At 40.5% G+C, this 16,745-nt stretch overlaps 1 protein-coding gene and 1 long non-coding RNA gene across 4 annotated transcripts in view; both read right to left on the bottom strand.

The window, feature by feature from the left end:
* The window catches only part of LOC145435216 (surfeit locus protein 4-like), an 86,953-nt gene that overhangs the window by 14,442 nt on the left and 55,766 nt on the right, over window positions 1-16,745 (bottom strand). For all 3 annotated transcript variants that reach the window (XM_080312551.1, XM_080312549.1, XM_080312550.1), the window contains exons 2-5: window positions 3,116-3,216; window positions 1,887-2,008; window positions 318-414; window positions 168-256 (exon numbers count right to left, since the gene is read on the bottom strand). In XM_080312551.1, coding sequence (XP_080168677.1) covers window positions 168-256; window positions 318-414; window positions 1,887-2,008; window positions 3,116-3,163 — 356 coding nt within the window. In that variant the 5' untranslated portion in view covers window positions 3,164-3,216. The remainder of the gene's footprint in view (window positions 1-167; window positions 257-317; window positions 415-1,886; window positions 2,009-3,115; window positions 3,217-16,745) is intronic.
* Window positions 13,378-16,745, bottom strand: part of LOC145435258 (uncharacterized) — a 39,300-nt gene continuing 35,932 nt past the window's right edge. The window contains exon 2 of the long non-coding RNA XR_013913766.1: window positions 13,378-14,522. This is a non-coding gene — a long non-coding RNA (uncharacterized LOC145435258). The remainder of the gene's footprint in view (window positions 14,523-16,745) is intronic.

Below are 16,745 nucleotides of genomic sequence, written 5' to 3'. Positions count from 1 at the left end.
CTGAATTTTTTTTCAAATCAGGTCGCGGGCCGCAAAATAGGACCTCGCGGGCCGCGTGTTGGAGACCCCTGCACTAAACAAAGCGAACTAATGACAGATTTGTAAGGCATATGGCAATTCGGTTGGTAATGTTGGAAGGACACCATTCAAATGAAGATTGATCATACCTGGCAAGAAATTTAATGTCCCACAATATGCTGTAAGCAATTGTTTGCAGTCCAATGATGAAAAACAGCGCCCCACACATCACTGGCACCTGAAATGAGGTCGGCTATAAAATAGCAAGGAAAATATACAAACTAGAATAGAGCAAGAACCTGTTTCCGGATAAGCACTCCAACACAAGCACCAATTTGGCCTATCATGTTGATCAAGACAAACATTGCCCCTAGGAATGCTCCACAGCTCCATGTACTGCAATACAATCAAGTAAATGGATCAGATGATTGTTGGGCAAAATACGACATCGAATAAGAATATCCATCTAGTTGTTGACGGTTACCTAACTACTGTTTTTTGAGTCGTTCTGTTTATAGTTGCAGAATTAGATAAGTTACTAGTTCTAGTATTTTTAAAAGTAGTTCTAGATCTCAATTTACAAAGTTAGTAAGTTCCAGTTGCGGATTTTTCAAGGTTGTTATTTCGAGTTCTAGGTGCAATTTCCAGAGTGAATAGTTCTAGTTAAGCATTCGAAAAATTTGGTTGCCGAACAACTATAACACGTGTTGTTGTTTGCCGAGAATAGTGATACCGCTCTAGCGTTGTGCCATGTTCTTGCAATTATTGCTAGCTCAGAGTCATCCCTACTTACAGTGGCGTAGGCAGGGGGTGGATTTGGGGGTAGAAACCACTCCAATTTCAACTGGAATCCCAATACTTATGAAACGCCGGTACTATCTCCAATATCCGATGAAATAAAAATTGATGAGCCACTTCGAAAAGGAATCTAGTAACGGTAATGTCTAGTACAGTGGTTCTTAACCTGGGAGTAATTTACCAATTCTTTATGGGTAATTCGAATTGAAGTTTTTGATAAACTTGCAACGGTGTACTGAAAAATTTTCAAACATAAATATTAATGTAAGCTAACCTATATTTTTGCGAGCTTATATAGTTCGTTTCACTTAACACACCATCCCTGCTGTGATATCATAGTAACCATTACCGTAGTGATTAGGAATGACAGGGCCGAAGTAGTTTAGTATAGTGCTTGGTAAGTCCAATTCATTTTGCAGTAGTGAGGATCATATATTGTGGTGCATGGTGTCAAATTGAAAGACGAGGGGCGTGTAAGCTTAGATTTACACCAACAATGCAGTAACAATATCGTAGAAATATAGGCTAGTTATTAGTATTGAAGTGTAGTGGTCTAGCCTAGTCTGTAAAATTAAGTCTGAAATCATCAAAATGCCCCTCGGGTTCACCTTCAAAATGAATAACCAATCTTTGACATGATGGCATTGAACTTTCTAATTGAATGCTGTGAAGTAGGCTTTTCCGCAATGGTATCTATCAGAACGAAATAAGTTTGCGATTGGCAATTGCATCAGATGCTGTTCATTATCCTACCCTTTGTATAGTTCTGACCACACGATAACACGAAAACAGCAACCGCCGGATCCCATTGATTCAATCTTTTTAACATGCATTTCAGTGTACATTATGACGTCATCTTTGTGCTGTTTTACAATTAATTGAGTGCAAGCTGTAATTGGTCATTTTTTCAAAAGGGGTAATTGCATCCAGTCATTTTATTCTTAGTGGTAACGATATGTAAAAGGTTAAGAACCACTGGTCTAGTGTCTAGTTCTAGCTCTAGTTGCCGGTTTTAAAAAGTGAGTGGTTCTATAGTTCCAGTTGAGCAGAATATAAAATCCAGTGGTTACTTGGCAATGTAATCTCTCTGCTCGCCCCATTGCATCCACATCCGAATTCCATCCTCTACAAAGGTAGACACGAGGCAGAAACGTCCGAGATGTGGCAAGATAAACTTAGTTTTCCGCAGGACCTGTTAGAGTGAAATATTCAGTTTCAGAACATGGTCCAAGATTGCAACAGAAAGCATTTTTTTCAAATTGGGTCCATCAGTCGTGATTCAATTCTTCATTATTGCATGGGATACTACAGAAATTTCTGCCAGGCACGAATCAGACATTCAATGCTGGCGTTCAGTCAAAATATAGATAGCCTATATGACTCTTGAGATACAAAGTTCTTAATAATTATCTATCATACCAGTTATTAATATAAAGTGTCAACTGAGAATATTTCAACATAAATATTAGGGCTGTTCAAAAATAACCCTTTTTCCTGAATCTTGCTGGTTACTTGATTAAATCGTTACGTTGCCCTAAAAAACGACGAACACCAAATTTGAATTCATTCTAACCAATATTCGCGGAGTTTGAAAATTTTGAATTCGCCTAAAAATAATAAAAAAAAATTCAAATTTTTCTTTAAACGTCATGAAATTGTTGCGCTGTCTTCAAAAACGATGGAAAACAAATTTGACTAATTCCAAGCTGCAGAAGCGGAGTTATTCGGGTTTTTTGATGATAATTCTGGGATGATCGACCAATCAAGGAAAATCCCAGAATTATCAAAGAAATGCTGAAATAACTCCACTTCTATGGCTACGAATTAAGTCAAATTTGTTTTGCATATTTTTGAAGACAGCGCAACAATTTCATGAGGTTGGCAGAAAAATTCGAAAAAAAAATTTTCTGCATTTTTAGGCAAATTCAAAATTTTCAAACTGTACGAAATCCGCGAATATTGGTTGGAATGAATTCAAATTTGGTGTGCGTCGTTTTTAAGGCAACCTAATGATTTAATCAAGTAATCAGCAAGATTCGGGAAAAAAGGTTATTTTTGAACAGCCCTAATGAATATATTATTCAATCTTATACATACGCCACACTGGTACCGAGAACGAATATATGAAAATGTAGCAATCTGAAGCTCACTCATTCTTCATCACAGTATAGCATATGTCTAACCATAAATTTCACCAATGTTATTTCCAATGTAGGGTTAGGATAATTATGACCTTCTGAGGTGATCTATTCTCGGATCAGTTGGTTCAAAATCACACATATTCATAATCATATCTTACGTTATCAGCAGCATCTTCTGCTTTACTGACGATTGGGTTCTGGGACATCGTCAGGCCAGTGATGATGTGCTTTCACGGTATCTAACTAACCCAAGAAATCTGTAATGCAGTCGGCGTTGAAAAGGCAATTTCAAAATATTTGGTAGCCAATTTTTTGTCAAGATGAGCCCGTAAAATGCACCTTGAACGGTGCAAAAATAATATTTAATTTCTACACACCAGGGCTACTCATATTTTAGCTAAGGTCCTAGCAAAGGTCAAGTGGAAGTGGCAAAAGTTTTAAATTTGCTCAAGTCCGTTGTATGAAATAAAAACAGAACAGTCATATGCAACAGGGTATACTACAAGAAATAAGCAAGATTCATTCACTCTTCTGTTGCTCACAGCTGCATGAGCAACTTGGTATTTGGTGGCACTTTGTTTTTGCAAACAACGGTAGTGGATTTGATCTTGTTATTCTATTTCACAAACTTACAAAATAAGGTGTGAATTCAACACTGCAAAGGTCCGAATTAGGACAGCTGTCCGCCAGTTCAGTAGCCCTGATATACAGCACCATCAAGGAGACAGAGGCAGCAATAATTAAGGAATCGGCGCCACACTCGTCACTGCACCTATATTCCGTCGTTAAGCATTTTAACGTAAACGCAGCAGTGCTCGGTATATCAATTGTAGCGCATGGGGCGCGTAATATTCTAGTTCATCATGACAAAGTCATCTCGTCTAATTTGTTGGTTTTCAAAGGCGACCTGAAGCTACCTTGTGAAACAACAACGTATCCGAACCACCTGCTACGCTGCAGCCATTGCCACGAATCAGGAAACGCCGAGGCCGACGCTTACGGCAAAATGACTTCGCCGGTGCGTGACGTCACACACCCATAATGCAACATATCGCCACGTACACCTATGCTCGATCTACAGACACGTCTATATAATGCCAACTGCCAAGTTGAAGACCGACTCCGTTCTCTGTTTGATCATACGTAGCATTGGAGAATCGCATGCAGCAATTTCCTACCATCGTAGGTTTATGTAGGTCCCTCCTCACCTATGTTGTTGGTTAGTTGTTCATACAGCTTTGCAACGTCTTTACATATAAATCCTTGAAAGAAAAGAGACGACAATATATATATATATCATTGACAACGAACAATCAATAAATCAGGTTTATTAATATTTTCATCGTTTCAAAACATTCCAAGACTGCGATACAATGAAAAGATAGGAAGGTGTCGAAACAACTTGGAGTAGACACCCTCCTTAGCCTAGGCGAAGTAAATAAAAGGCATGCACACTAAATGAAAAGTAATGCAGAAAATATAATACGCAAGCGACAAAATGAGGTGGCATGTGGCGGAGGGCGAGGTCGAAGTTAGGTCGTGGTCCGGTAGTCCTGAAGACTGGCTAGTATTCATTTAGATGAAATTGCTTGTATTTCGACTTGAATGCAGACATGCTCGACGACTGCCGGATCGCCGGGGAGATTCTGTTCCACAATTGGGGTCCGGCATACGTGAAAGGGCAATGCGTTTTCTTGTGTTCGGTCCTGATCATATGGTAGTTGTTCTTCGTTGACGTGGGTGTGCTGTACTTTTGTCTCCGAGGGGAAGTAGTCGTTGAAATTTGAGGGACATTGACCGCAATGGAACTGATACAAAACCTTGGCAATTTCTAGCTTGGGTTGTCTTCTATGATTAGAACACCAAATCTTTTGAGAAGCGATTTATCAGTTGCACACCCAGGCCCCAGTGGGGCTTTGGCTATGATACGTATGATCCGATGTTGAAGCTTTTGCAGTGGGTCAATGGGGCTGTTCCACTTCATTTTGAACACGCGGTGGCGACAAAGGTAACTCGACCCAAATCTGTTTTTTGTTGCTATATATTTTACTATGGGACTGGACTAAGCATCGACCTAATTTCGTCTCTTGACGTACAACGAGGATGGTGAAAGTATCCATATCAACTTAAATCATCCATATGGATATCAAATAGCTGTTAGATGACGAAATGATGCTATTTCTTGCCGTCTTGTCTTCGTGATGGAAGTGCTGAAATTATGATTCTATAATTCTTATCACCAACTGCAATGGTTATATCATTATCATTTTCGCCATTTAGCGCCCAATACTACACCAGGTTGGACTGGGTTCAACACAAACCCTTTCTAGATATATTATTATCTTAACCAAATAGCTGTCTGGTTGAAAGACTTAATGTCCTTCCAATACTTTCCTATTCTTCAATCTCATCACTATCTGTTGGTTTTAAATGATAAAATACAAATAATACCAACTAGATCTCATCCTTTCTGATGATTTACAATTAAACAGTGTACCAGTAGTATTGTAGCAGTTATAATACTAATAATATCAACTATAGATCTCATCCTCTCTGATCATTGACAATTAAAGGATGTACCAGTTGTATTGTTACCGTTATTTTGTTGAATAAAATGGAACGGTTATAAACTGAAGTAGCAAAGCGTATATATATAGTCTATAAAGCAAAGGTTCTCGAATATATTTTTGCCCGACCCGAAAATAGATAGTATGGCAAGCACATAAACATTGGATTATAACATTCTAAGCAACGGATTTATGCATGCTCATTATTACACATTAACATAATTCTTAGGAAGAAGGAATGTCAACCTGCTATTTGAGAAACCCATGTATGGGACTGAGACAAAAAGCAAAATACTGTGGTGTAAACCAAATTGATACAAATAGCATTACCATATCCAGGAATTGTAACACACAAATATGAGCTTAAGCCTTGGTCATTTTTGATCATCGAGTTTGTACTTGAAAATCTTGAAGGTTGTAGCAAAGTTCGTTGTGCTACCAACATAATAGGTATCAGATAATCAGATACGTATAATAAGAGTCCATGTAGTGAGCAACCGACAATAGTCCTGTTTTGTTGAAGTACCGGTAATATGAGATAGTTGTCTTACAACTAAGCCTGATTGCCAAGTCTTTCAGTTGGAAGTACACAAATGACGCCATGCTTTCAATATCCGACAGTGCTGAGTGTTCAGGATTTATAATTGGAATGATGGTTGCTTTACACTATCAACTATAGAGTATTCTTCTTTCAATAACGGGTGATTCTCTGTAGATTCAGCTATCCCCTTTTCCGAATTGTTGAATTGTCAGAACAAGATGCCGTGACTAATGACTTGTACGGTCTATTCTTTTCCAACAGCTTTTGACACTGACGTCTCTTCTGAAACCTCTTTCATTGAAAACAGAATAGATGAGGCTGCCTTGACTGAATTTTCATCAGCTTCATTGTCATTCAAACGCATGATTTTTATATGTTGTAGGACCTCACAGCAGCAAATGTACAATGTACATAGCATAATTTTCCACAACACACAACACTCATGGGGGGTACTGATTTACTGCAACGGAAGCAGGATAAATCATGCTGGTGAAATGATATTATGCAGACTACTTTTCCAGGAGAGGACCAGGCATGATTACCAGTGAACTCGGCCCATGACGAACTCGGCCTATTGAACTCGGCCCATGACGAACTCGGCCCGTGGGGAATTTCTTAGTATTAATGATTATAAACGTCGTAAATTGTATTATTTGTCGGAGAAAATGGTTAATTTGGGAGTGATGGACATGTCGTACGAATGCTGGGGGGAGGGCAGTATTGCAGTTCTCGGAATTGGAAGTTTTACTTGCCGCCGTCATAACACGTGGGGATTGCCAGTGAACTCGGCCCATGACGAACTCGGCCTATGACGAACTCGGCCCACGACCACCGCAGCCTATGACGAACTCGGCCCATGACGAACTCGGCCTATGACCAACTCGGCCCGTGGGGAATTTCTTAGTATTAATGATTATAAACGTCGTAAATCGTATTATTTGTCGGAGAAAATGGTTAATTTGGGAGTGATGGACATGTCGTACGAATGCTATTCCCACTGGGGGGGGGGGCAGTTTTGCAGTTCTCGGAATTGGAAGTTTTACTTGCCGCCGTCATAACACGTGGGCAAGTTGTATGAATCTAAAGTCAGATCTGTCTGTCCCTAACCCTAACCCTAACCTAACCCTAATCATAACCCTAACCTAATCCTAATCTAACCCTAATCCTAACCTAACTCTAATCATAACCCTAATCCTAACCCTAACCTAACCCTAATCATAACCCTAATCCTAACCCTAATCATAACCCTAACCTAATCCTAATCTAACCCTAATCCTAACCTAACTCTAATCATAACCCTTATCCTAACCCTAACCTAACCCTAATCCTAATCCTAACCTAATCATAATCATAACCCTAACCTAACCCTAATCCTAACCCTAACCTAACTCTAATCATAACCCCAACCCTAACCTCCTAATCACTTGATAATAGTATAATTATCGTAATATAATTCACATTAATAGTTGAGTTGGTGCGAGTTTTTTTTTCTGTCTAGGCCCTATTCCTTGACGATACTGCCCCCAGTGGTAATAACATTCATACGACATGTCCATCACCACCAATTCACCATTGTCTCCACACAATTAATACAATTCACGACATTTATAATAATTTTTATTAACAAATTCACCATGGGCCGAGTTGGTCATAGGCCGAGTTCGTCATAGGCCGAGTTCGTCGAGTTGGTCATAGGCCGAGTTGGTCATAGGCCGAGTTCGTCATGGGCCGAGTTCAATAGGCCGAGTTCGTCATAGGCCGAGTTCACCGGTAACCCCAGGCATCCATACCTCTTCTTCGTAAACGGAACCCATCCTCCTGATAACTTTTTGTTTCTAATTGATGCATCTTCTGCGCTCAAATGACCGTCATCCTTACACAATGAGTCATATAACACTTGCCATATCAGCGACTCTCGGAAAATTTACAGCAATGTACCGGTAAGCTGCAACCTGCCAGGTGCCAATGTCCAGCACGAGGACAAGACGCCAAGAAATAGCCTCATTTTCGTCGGCTAACAGTTATTTGATATCCATATGGATGATTTATATTGATATGGATACTTTCACCATAGTGTCCTATATGGTGTCGACACAAGCAAATCGCACGGTTCAATGAAATTGTATCACGTCACAGTTTCCATTTGGCTACAGGCAATTTGACGGTGATTTTTGTCCGACTTGCCGAGCATCAAATTTGATAAAACGGGTATCAATCGAAAGCTGCCGCCGTACTGATTACGAAAATATAAATTTTATTCCGCTCGCGGCCCTGGAACCCCCACAATCAGCCTCTAATTTTTCATTGTTATGGAGATTGGCATTGGGACGCAACAATGCTGTCTAGCGAAACGAGACAGGTGCTCGAGAAAAAGGGAGCCAGACAGTATTGTTGCGTCTGTCGTTTCGCCAGACAGCATTGTTGCGTCCCAATGCCAATCTCCATAACAATGAAAAATTAGAGGCTGATTGTGGGGGTTCCAGGGCCGCGAGCGGAATAAAATTTATATTTTCGTAATCAGTACGGCGGCGGCTTTCGATTGATACCCGTTTTATCAAATTTGATGCTCGGCAAGTCGATCAAAAATCACCGTCAAATTGCCTGTAGCCAAATGGAAACTGTGACGTGATACAATTTCATTGAACCGTGCGATTTGCTTGTGTCGACACCATATAGGACACTATGCTTTCACCATCCTCGTTGTACGCCAAGAGACGAAATTCGGTCCATGTTTAGTCCATTCCCATAGTAAAGCATAAGGCAACAAAACAGATTTGGGTCGAGTTACCTTTGTCGCCACCGCGTGTTCAAAATGAAGTGGAACAGCCCCATTGTATTCTTGCAGGCAGCACCCCAACAAAGAATTCCGTATAGGAACTTTGATAGGAATCCGAGTGTTGAAAGAGTATCAACAGCACGCTGACTGGCAGAGTGTAGCTAAGGCGGCAAAATAGACCACACACCTTCGATAGTTGTGGTTTGAGGGATTGTATGTGACTCTTCCAGGACATGTCCAAATCCAGTAAAACACTAAAGTATTTGGCATTTATAGTGTTGGAAATTGGTTGGCCAGCGATGTCAACGGTTAGGTTATCGCAGGAGTTCACGACCAGTAATTGTGATTTCGTAGCGTTAATCCGAAGGCTATTATGGGACGTCCACTCCAGCACTTTGGGCATTTGATCACGGGTGACGGCATTCAAGCTTGCGGTATAGTAGGTGCGTGAGATAGGAGGTGAGTGTCGTCAGCGAACAGAGTGGTATTCAATGATGAGGTTTCAAAGATATCATTGACATATAACCTAAAAAGGACCGGTCCAAGAACAGGGCCCCGCGGAACACCACAAGTAACAGAGGTGGGGGAGGACAAGTGTTGGATATCGAAAGCATTTGATATATCTTCCAGTCAGGTAGCTTTTCATGAGCTCTAATTGTGGACCCCGGAACCCGTAGCGCGCCAATTTTGAGAGAAGAATACTGTGATCGACGCAGTCAAACGCTTTTTTGGTCAAGAAAAATGCTACACCCCACACTTCGTTTCTCCAAGATGTCATACTACTGTTCAGCCACTGTTAGCAGGGCATATGCGAGGTTTGATGCTGTTTGCGGAAGCCGAATTGTTGTGGAGAAACAAAAATAGGCGGGCGAGGAGCAATTTCGAACACAATTCCAATGTACGGTAGGACAGATAGGTCGGTAGTTGGTGACATTAGTTCTATCTCCGGCTTTGTGAACAGGGGCAACTCAGGCAGTTTTCACATAATTTGGGTAGACACCATTTTCTATCGTGAAATTGAAAAAATGAACAATGAGATGGCCGATGTGTAGGCCAATCAGTTTTAATTAAAACCAGGCTGGAATTAGATAATATATCCAACTGCCTTGTTATGTCAGAAAATACAGAGATCATTATCAAGCTAATATCACTGCTATGTCGGACTAATAATGATAATAACAACAACAACAGTATAAGCCAATGACCTAGCTGGAAAAAAATCGGGGTGGGCCAAATATTGGATGAGTTCAAGGACTCAACTACAACATCGAATTCTCCTCATGCGGGCTTGGTTGTGCAATTGATAAATCGCTACTCAAATAGTTGGTGTTCTCATAGAAGACATGAGGATTGAGTAAGCAATAAATTGTCAAGTTTATGTATCAGTTCCATTGCGGTCACACAAATTTTAACGACTCACCTCGGAATCTAAAGCGCACAACTATACACGCGCGTCCTCGAAGAACAACTATCATATGTGATCAGGAAGGAATACAAGAAAACACAATGCTGCATCAAGTATGCTCAACGTGTAGTGTGAACTAGCATCTCACTGGCTATCCGACAGTCGTCAAACGTGTCCATACAGCATTCAAATAAAAATACGAGCAAATTTTACTGAACCACTTTATATAGTCACCGAATACTGTGCATGGATATTTTCTGTACCCCACCACTGCGGTGTGTTATGTATTTTGGTTGGATGAAAATAAAGAGTCTTTTTCATGATTCGCGAACACGACTGATCAGGTCACTGCCAATCACGGCGGGCACAGTGTACATCGCCTGCTAGAGCAGCGTGATTGGTACTGTCCTATAGCTGACGACCAGAGAGATAAAATTTAATCAAACTGGTCTCAATCGAAATCGATAGTGTCGCACTGGTTCCGACAACACAAATTAATTAAAATGTGAGCATGGCAAATGGAACGAGCACTCCGTTCGAAATCGTTCCGAACAATCGGAACGCCGCAACACAATGCGCAATTTACTATTATAGTGGCAATGGTATTGAGCGATTATTCGGAACAATGCCCATTTTTCAGATTTTGACGGCTATTTCGGGGTGGCTCCGTTGCCCTGACCATAGCTCTTAAATTGTATTTCTTAAATTGAGAGGGTGAAAGGCTTCTTTCTCAGGCAATATAGAACTTCTGAGACGCAGCATATTATTTGTAAATATGTTTATAGAAAAGATTGCTTGAACATGGAACTACGTCGAAATTTTGCTGCGGTATAGTCTACGTGGGGGGGGGGGGTGCATTTTCAACGATAGCCATTGGCCCATGCTACTACGCCACTGCTTCTAATCTGGGATTTCGAAAAGTGTGTGGTTCTAGTTCTAGTTGCGCATTTTAAATATCCAATAGTTTGTATAAGCCTGCAGCGTAGTTCTGGACAAGCAGCTCTTTCATTATCGATACTTTCATTATAGAATGTAAACGTTTACATTCTATACTTTCATATTCAATAGTCACGCCTGGTTGCTGGTTGTTGAAGCATCCGTGGGCTGACGCTAGAGTGCAACTTTTGTAAAGCATTTCAGGACCGGTTTTTAAAATACAAGATTCCAAACCGGGATCAAGTCCATGGTATCCGGGAGACGACTTTTTAGCTGAGGTATAGAATGTAAACGTTTAGTTGAGGTTTTCGCGTCCACCTACGGTTATGTACGAAGCAAGTGCACTTTTGAATGCAGTTTAAAATTGACGATGAGGGTTCAAAAATATAGGTTTCTTCCTGCAATTTCGATATCAATGATGATTTTATGCCTCCCCATTTCATGACAACAGGAACCATAGCAGTGTGCACTGTGCAGACAGAGACAGTGAAGTGACGTACCGTGTACGGTATGTGTGTAATGTATGCTCTCTACGTAATACTGTATTATACTTCGATTCACCTAACAAAGTCTCAAAAACGGCTTGTTTAAATTGGTTCTGAATATGCGTTGACTCATTTGTTCATGTCAGGGACTCCAAACCTGTATGCCTTTTCTGCGGGGGAGGGGAGGAGGCAAGAAAATAATATATAATTTATATATCTAAGTCAAATAACTATAAATTAACATTTAACAATAATACTAGTGCATAAGCGGTACAGCAAATTGTCGTCTCATTGCTGTTACCTTTCCCATCATCATATCGTTGTGAATGTGGGTTTTCTAAGACCATGTTACTTGTATACATATAAATCAGTGTGGTGTCTTGGATAAGGTATTCAACATGATATGCCGTTGAATCTTCCACCAGACCACCACCAATCCTGCAATTAGTAAAAGAATTTAGGCAAAAACGAGCTCAACCATCACATTAACTAAATAATGCACCATGTTTAAGTGCACTGTTCATGTCATTTTCACATTCTAACTACCAGATACTGGATAAACCAGTTTTTTAATTAAAATAGTGGTTCCTAATTTTTACCGAGTGTTGACAATGCTTTGACTTGCCAATGTTTCATAGCCTCTTACACCGACATAGACCCATTCATTTTCTATTCAACTGTGTGCTATCTTTCCATATTTGTACTTCTGTGTTAAAATTGCTACAATACATCTCATCTTTGATGTGTTCTGGCTTAACATAACCGAGTGTTTAATGTATCGCATTCTTTGGGAATTTAGAACTAATGAAAATGATAGTAAATTATGATTCATATCATTGCGAACGAGTAATCAGTAAAAAAAAATATTTGACTACCGGTAGCTATGAAAACCCAATTTAAATGTACTTACGTGAATACCCAGCAAGGCAAATGTCGTGACTCAAGTGATTGTTTTCATTGTGATAACTTCCTGTTTGTGTTTTAATAAATGATTCTAATTGCTTAAATCAGCTGACTTGAACATGCCTGAAACCAGTGCATTTTGTCAGTAATTTTTATAGACCGGTGTTGTTTATGTTGAAATGTAGATTTTTTTTTGGTCAACTTTTTTCCTTTTTATATAGGTCAGGAAGAATAGTGGCTTGATTGTTTTGGTTGCTTTACTTCTAATCAAAAGAAACGGGATATCCTCTATTGGCTCATAATCCGGAAATTACTCTAGGAGGGTTTCTTGAATTGCTGATGGGATCATGAGCTATTTAAGACTCATGTCTGCGCTGTACTTGTCGTGTAGTAAAGCTCAAGTTACATTAGCAGTAGCCTACTTGAACAGAGCTAAAATCGTAAAATTTTACCTTAGTTCTGTCGGTGTGTCTATTATGCGATTATAGTTGCATTGTTCTAACTACGGGTAACCCTAAAAGGAGGGAACGCGGAAACTGCGGAAAACGCGGAACTCGCGGAAACGGCCCCTAAAACGCGGAAACTGCGGAAAAAGCGGGAAACCTCGATTCCTAAAGCGCTGAAATAGAGGGAAACACGGAACGCGGAACAGTCGGTCATTGACCTTTATATATCACACAGTAGGCACTAAAACGAGGAAACAGCGGAACGCGGGACAGTCGGTCATCGAGGTGGGATATTAGGGTTGGGGAGGTGGGATATTAGGGCTGGGGAAGGTGGGATATTAGGGTTGGGGGAGGTGGGATATTAGGGTTAGGGGAGGTGGGATATTAGGGTTAGGGGAGGTGGAATATTAGGGTTAGGGGAGGTGGGATATTAGGGTTAGGGGTTAGGGTTAGGTTAGGGTTATGATTAGGGTTAGGTTAGGGTTAAGGGAGGTGGGATATTAGGGTTAGGGGAGGTGGAATATTAGGGTTAGGGGAGTTGGGATATTAGGGTTGGGGGAGGTGAGATTTTAGGGTTAGGGGTTAGGTTAGGGTTATGATTAGGGTTAGGTTAGGGTTAGGTGAGGTGGGATATTAGGGTTAGGGGACGTGAATATTAGGGTTGAGGGAGAGGGTGATGTTAGGGGAGGCGGGATATAGGGTTGGAGAGAGGGGGATGTTAGGGTTGGGGAGAGGGGTGATATTAGGGTTGGAGAAGAGGGTTAGGGACATGATATCCCACATCCCCTAACCCTAACCTAACCCTAATCATAACCCTAATATCCCACCTCCCCTAACCCTAATATCCCACCTCCCCTAATCCTAACCTTAATATCCCACCTCCCCTAACCCTAATATTCCACCTCCCCTAACCCTAATATCCCACCCCCCCTAACCCTAATCATAACCCTAACCTAACCCTAATCCTAACCTAACCCTAACCCTCCTAACCCTAACATCCCCGTCTCCCCCAACCCTAATATCTCCCCTCTCCTCAACCCTAATATCCCCCTCACGTAACCCTAATATACCCCCTCCGCCAACCCTAATCCGTCTCTCCCAAGGAAAAAACAATTTATTTTGACGTTTATAAATTTTTGTATTGTAAAACTAAGAAGCGCCATCAACAGTTCTCTGCCATTTATGAGTTCTACTTCGCCTCACTTTAACATTGGTGTCCCGCAGTTTCGTCGTTTTAGACTTTAGAGTTCCTCTATGAGATCCACAAATGTCAATGACCGACTGTCCCGCGTCCCGCCTTTTCCTCTGTTTCCTCGTTTTAGTGGCTACTTTGTGATCTATAGAGGTCAATGACCGACTGTTCCGCGTTCCGCGTTTTCCTCTTGTTTCAGCGCTTTAGGAATCGAGGTTTCCCGCATTTTCCGCAGTTTCCGCGTTTTAGGGGCCGTTTCCGCGAGTTCCGCGTTTTCCGCAGTTTCCGCGGTCCCTCCTTTTAGGGTTACCCTTCTAACTACTATTTTGGATGTTTGTCCATGTGGGCAGTATGCTATCACACATTTACTATGGAACTAGATATCATCAACTCTGACCTCTGACAGAGAAATGATTTTGTTTACTGTTAGACAACCTGTTATGAGCGACTAATTTCTCATTCTTGCAGAACAATTCTTTGAAGCAAAATGATTTCATCCGATGGTCATCAAATACACAACTATCAGTGGAAATGTCTTCATGATTCTAAATTGTTATTCTCCTATCAATCTTGAGTGCTAATGACACCCAGAAGTATGTTTTCACTGTGTTTCCTACTCAATGTATCAACCCTGGATAGTTCCTATACGAAATCATGAGATTCACTCAGCAACCAACAATCAAATATGCCTACTGTATGATTTTATTGCTGTGACTTGGGGCTGGGCTCAATGATTCGTGTACTCGAATATGAATATGTATTACGTTGATTCTAATGAGTCGAGCAGTGAGAGATGATTTTTTCAAGTAATGAAATTTGACACTCCTTGCCAGTTGCCAATTACAGTGTTTTTGTCAACGGAAATTATATTTTCGATATTAATTTTCACTGTGGAAGCCTTGACAACATGATTGGTCGTATCGCAGCATACAAAACATTTAGTAAAAAGTTGCGCACGTTAGCAGAAATGAGATATATGTGAAGTCATGATCAACTCACAGCATTGTCACAATGAAATCGGTATTGTACGGTCGAAAATACCAAATTGTTTTCAATGTGATGTGGAACGGGCATTGCATTCTTTGTGATAGATAAAAGGTACTTATTTGAACTTTCCACATCATTTATACTATAGCAGGGCACTGTATGCATAGTGGATTGATAGTGAAATGTATCTAGGCCTTCTCATATTTGGCACATGAATTCTTTAGTAATCCCTCATTTTGAATTTTCTGTATTGTTTTAAAATTGACTGCTTCTATCCATACTTGAGCAATGAGCATACATATCCTTCCTATTTTTCATCGTTACTGACCACTAAAGTAGAATTTGAGAAAACCACAGTTCTTCTGGTTGCAGGCCACCTAACGCTTGTAGTATGATGCATGACAACCATTCATCAACATTATCATTGCATTCAGGATCATCACCATAGCAACCACAACAATGGTTGTCAAGTACAAGCTTTCGCTGGAAACAGATGCCCAAACATGTTTATCTTTTTCACGTAGCTCCCCCTTTACGGATATTTCAACACATGGTTGGCTGTGCAATATTTATTAGCTTACATACTTACTAGTGGTAGACCATCTGTTGAGAATCATCAGCAAGGCAAAGTATGTTCGGATATCTATGGATGATAATCAATGATGGATTAGTATAATAACATCTCATCGCTACAGACTTGTACAAACTAGCAATCTAGTTAGATGACTGACTGTCTACAAACTACTGTTTTTTTTTCGGTAGTTTTAGTTTTAGCTGTGTATTTTGAAAAGTGAGTAGTTCTAGTTTTAGTTACGCATTGGAGAAGTATTTGCCGATCAACTAAAAACACTTGTCGTTTGGAATGAATCGTGATACCAGTGATCTGTTGTATGATTACCTTGCATTTATTGCTAGCTCAGAGTTATTGCTACTAACAGTGGTTATACCAAGAAGGGGTATAGCCTTGGATGTCAAAGTTACGAAGCACCTCCCATTTCAGCGGATCCGATTCCGACTAAATAAAAATGAATGAGTTACTTCAGCATTGCATCTAGTTCGTTGTGCTCTAGTTGGTTAGTTGCGGATTTTTAAAGGTTGTTAGTACCTCCAGTTGCGCATTTTAAAAATCCATTAGTTTGTAAAAGTCTGCAAAGCTAGCTATGTTCGGTAGACAATGATCACTTGGTAAGTAGAATATTGGGTGGCCATCGCTACCTCGATTATCGCTTTCACGGTTTAGTTGATTTGAAAGCGTTGGTCCGATTAGCACAGGTTTGTTGCTTGTCGAAGTATAGGCGAGGTTCGAAGTATATCCTATCCATATATGTTTCCTGGTTGTGGTAGCAGATGGTTTGGGAGAAACGGTTATTGAAATTCAATAGCCTTCGTTGGGGCATGATCGAGTCAATGACACTCGATGTCCGCATGAATGACAATGTTAGGTTTTAAAGTATAGTTGCCGCTGAATGAATGTTGCTCTAAATTTGTGGCAAATGGCTATCCTGCTGTGTGGATTCAGAGTTGCATAACTACTAAATATATAGCATTTC

Source organism: Botryllus schlosseri, chromosome 3, assembly GCF_051294905.1.
Source record: "Botryllus schlosseri isolate E-star chromosome 3, Bs_hap1, whole genome shotgun sequence".
NCBI lineage: Eukaryota > Metazoa > Chordata > Ascidiacea > Stolidobranchia > Styelidae > Botryllus > Botryllus schlosseri.
This window is presented reverse-complemented; position numbering and strand designations above follow the sequence as displayed.